This window comes from Brassica oleracea, chromosome C1 (genome assembly GCF_000695525.1).
Source record: "Brassica oleracea var. oleracea cultivar TO1000 chromosome C1, BOL, whole genome shotgun sequence".
Lineage (NCBI taxonomy): Eukaryota > Viridiplantae > Streptophyta > Magnoliopsida > Brassicales > Brassicaceae > Brassica > Brassica oleracea.
In genome coordinates this window covers 10,181,989-10,185,326 of record NC_027748.1, presented here as the reverse complement: position 1 = coordinate 10,185,326, position 3,338 = coordinate 10,181,989, and the positions used below count along the sequence as shown (strand labels likewise).

Sequence of the window (3,338 nt, the reverse complement as noted above, 5' to 3'; positions counted from 1 at the left end):
TAAAGCTACCATATTCTCTATGCCCATGAATAAGAGTCCAGGCCCTGATGGGTATTCTGTTGAGTTTATCAGATCGTCTTGGGCATAGTTGGGGGTGATGTAATAGATGCGGTCTCTGAGTTTTTTAGAAATGGGCGTCTGCTGAAGGACATGAACACCACCGCCATTGCGCTGATTCCGAAGAAGCCTGAAGCTTGTGGTCTTGGAGAGTACAGACCAATTAGCTGCTGCAACATGGTCTACAAAGTTATTTCGAAGATAATTGCTAATAGGCTAAAGCCTATCTTGCAGAAGTGTGTCAGCCCAAACCAAGCCGCTTTTTTGAAGGGTCGCCATATTGGAGAAAATGTTTTACTTGCTTCAGAGTTGATAAAGAATTACAACAAGGCTTCTTGTCACCGTAGTGGAATGCTTAAAGTGGACATCCGTAAAGCCTTTGATACGGTTTGTTGGGACCTTGTTCTAAAGATTTTGGAAGCCCAAAATTTTGCTCCTCTCTTCATCTCTTGGATTAGAGAATGTATTACTTCTCCTCGGTTTTCAGTGGTTATTAACAGGGAGTTAGCGGGATTCTTTGAGGGGAAAAAAGGGCTGAGACAGGGTGATTCTATGTCCCCGTATCTCTTCATTATGATTATGGAGGTTCTATCTCAGCTTCTGGATAAAGCGGAACAGCAAGGCAAATTTTGACTCCATCCGCTTTGTACTAACCCGAAGCTTACCCACTTGCTCTTTGCGGATGATCTATTGGTTTTCTCAGATGGTTCTCGCTTCTCAATCAACGGCATTAAAGCAGTTATGACCACCTTCAACGCATGGTATGGACTGGATATGAATGATGCAAAGTCGGAGATCTTCTTTGGAGGTTACGCGGATATTCAAGCGACAGTTCTAGCAGACCTTTCGGGCTTCAAGCGTGGCTCCTTTCCTACGCGGTACCTGGGCCTCCCTCTTGACCCGAAGAAAATCACAATGGCCACATTAAAGCCATTCCTGGAAAGAATCACTTCTAAACTCCACTCTTGGACTGTGAAATTCCTATCTTTTGCTGGGAAAATCAAGCTTATTTACTCGGTTATCTACAGCATGGTCAACTTCTAGAGCTCAGTCTTCGTCCTTCCTAAGCGGTTCTATGAAAAGGTTGATTCTCTGTGCGCAGTGTTCATGTGGAAGAATAGTACCACTTCTGCGTCAGGGGCCCGTGTGTCTTGGGCGAATATTTGTAAACCGAAGAAAGAAGGATGTTTGAGATTAAGGAAATTGGAGGAGTTCGAGCTCATTTTTAAACTGAAGAAATTGTGGAATTTCTTCTCTAACTCAGGATCCTTATGGGTAACAAGGGTTTCTTCAAATCGTTTTGGAGGAAAGAACTACTGGCTGGTGAGAGACTCCCAGAGATTCTCTGCAACAATTAGAGGAATGTTGCAGCTTAAAAACTATCTACCTCAGTTTCTGCGATGTGCAGTAGGTGATGGAGTTAGAGCTTCTTTCTGGTATGACTACTGGACTGAGTTGGGACCTATTTATCTCATGTTTGGTGCGTCTGGAACAAGGCAGCTTAGGTTGCCAAACTCAGCATCCGTCTCAGAAGCAGTGCGCAATGGAGACTGGTCTCTCCCTGCTGCAAGGTCCGACAATGCTGTAACTCTTCAAGTGGTTCTTTCAACTACTTCTGTTCCTTCTATTGAGAAGGGGGCTGACACTTACCTGTGAAGAACTCAATCTGGTGGCTTTGGTAAACAGTTCTCGACTAAGGTAACATGGGACAGGTTAAGAACACCATATCCTGAGGTTGTTTGGCATGATGTGGTTTGGTTCAAAGAAGAAATACCTCGTTGTTCTTTCATGACTTGGCTGGCTATGTTAGAACGATTACCAACGAGGGATCGCTTGGCAACATGGGGTCTTTCAGTTCCAGAAAATTGTGTTTTGTGTTCCAGTGGCAGGGAATCTCATCAGCAACTTTTCTTTGGCTGCTTTTACGCAATAGACGTGTGGAATCGCTTCTGTGGTAGATTCATCTCCTCTCCTCCCTCTGATCTCCCTGCAGCGGTGGTTATGATCTCGCAGTACAATGGGAAATTCTCCTCTCAGGTCAAAGCTCTTATGAAGCTCATCCTCCAGGTCATTACGTACAATCTTTGGCGGGAGCGTAATGCTCGCATCTTCCGGGGCACATCTCTTCAGCAAGGGATCTTCTTCAAGCAGGTGGACAGGGGACTTCGTGACAGACTGCTCTCCCTTCATCCTAATCCGACTGATGCTCACTCTCTTCTCGAGTTGTATTTCTGGTTCATTGATCCATATAGTTAACTTGTTTTGGTGTTCTGTCTCCTGTTTTTTCTTTTCCGTCGCTATGTAATAAGTTGCTCTTGCGACATTATAAAACTCAAAAATCGGTATAAAAATTAACATTTGTACCCAAAAATATAAAAGTATCGTATTAAAATTAAAACTCCAAACCAGTCGTATCTGAAGCAGTTTGCTTACTTATAGACAATAACTTGTGTTTCATCGGTATCGAGGATGAAATTTACTTTTAAAACAATTAAGAGCTAAAACATGTGTTGTAAAATTGTTGGTTATTCAAAATTATGACATTTTTTTCATTGTAATTATTTAGAAGTCAAAAATTTTATAATATTTTTTTGATATATATCAAAACAAATTATTTTATATTCTACAAGCAGAAACTTATTTCATTTAGTTTGGATATAAAATAAAGAATATTTTATTTGATGTACTATTAATAATATAAATTCTTAAGACTAAAATGATAAGTATAAAAGTTACATTGAAGTTTTAAGGTTGGGAATTGGGATGCTTTAAGTTTTAGCATGTCAAAAAGGAATTTTTCTAATGAAACACATAGAATGGGCTTTAAAGTGATATCCGAGCCCAGAAAACGGAAACAATCTTTGTACAAGAACTGTGCAATCTTCGATTAGCGGGAGTTCCGAAACTTCTCACACAATTCGAAACCACAAAGAGATGACGTCATCCGATGACGTCCGTCTCCTCTCTCTAATCGAATCCTCCCACGCCGGCGACGTCTTCGCCTCCGTCTCCGATTACCTCCGACCTTTCTCCACTCTCCAATCAAATTCCCGCAAGGAAGACCCAGCGCTCACCCTCCGCTCCCTCGGCAAGCAGTTCCTCCCTTTCCTCAACAAATCGATCTCGATTCTACCCAGACGCCTCTCCTCCGCCGCCGCCGCGAATTCCGATAATCAATCTCGCGATTCAGCGAGAGATCTCTTCCGAGCGTACGAGCTCTGCTTGGATTGCTTGGAGTCGTTCTCCGCGCAGTTAGCTTGCAAGCCTCACACCGTTCAGCT

The 3,338-nt window shown here is 42.6% G+C and overlaps 1 protein-coding gene and 1 pseudogene across 1 annotated transcript in view; both read left to right on the top strand.

Moving 5' to 3' along the window:
• Nucleotides 1-1,419: 1,419 nt before the first annotated feature.
• On the top strand, nt 1,420-2,313 carry LOC106331075 (annotated as a pseudogene).
• Nucleotides 2,314-2,975: 662 nt separating this feature from the next.
• LOC106316163 (separase-like) overlaps nt 2,976-3,338 on the top strand; it is a 10,615-nt gene continuing 10,252 nt past the window's right edge. Inside the window, exon 1 of the mRNA XM_013754036.1 lies at nt 2,976-3,336. Within this exon, the coding sequence (XP_013609490.1) occupies nt 2,992-3,336 (345 nt within the window). The 5' untranslated portion in view covers nt 2,976-2,991. The remainder of the gene's footprint in view (nt 3,337-3,338) is intronic.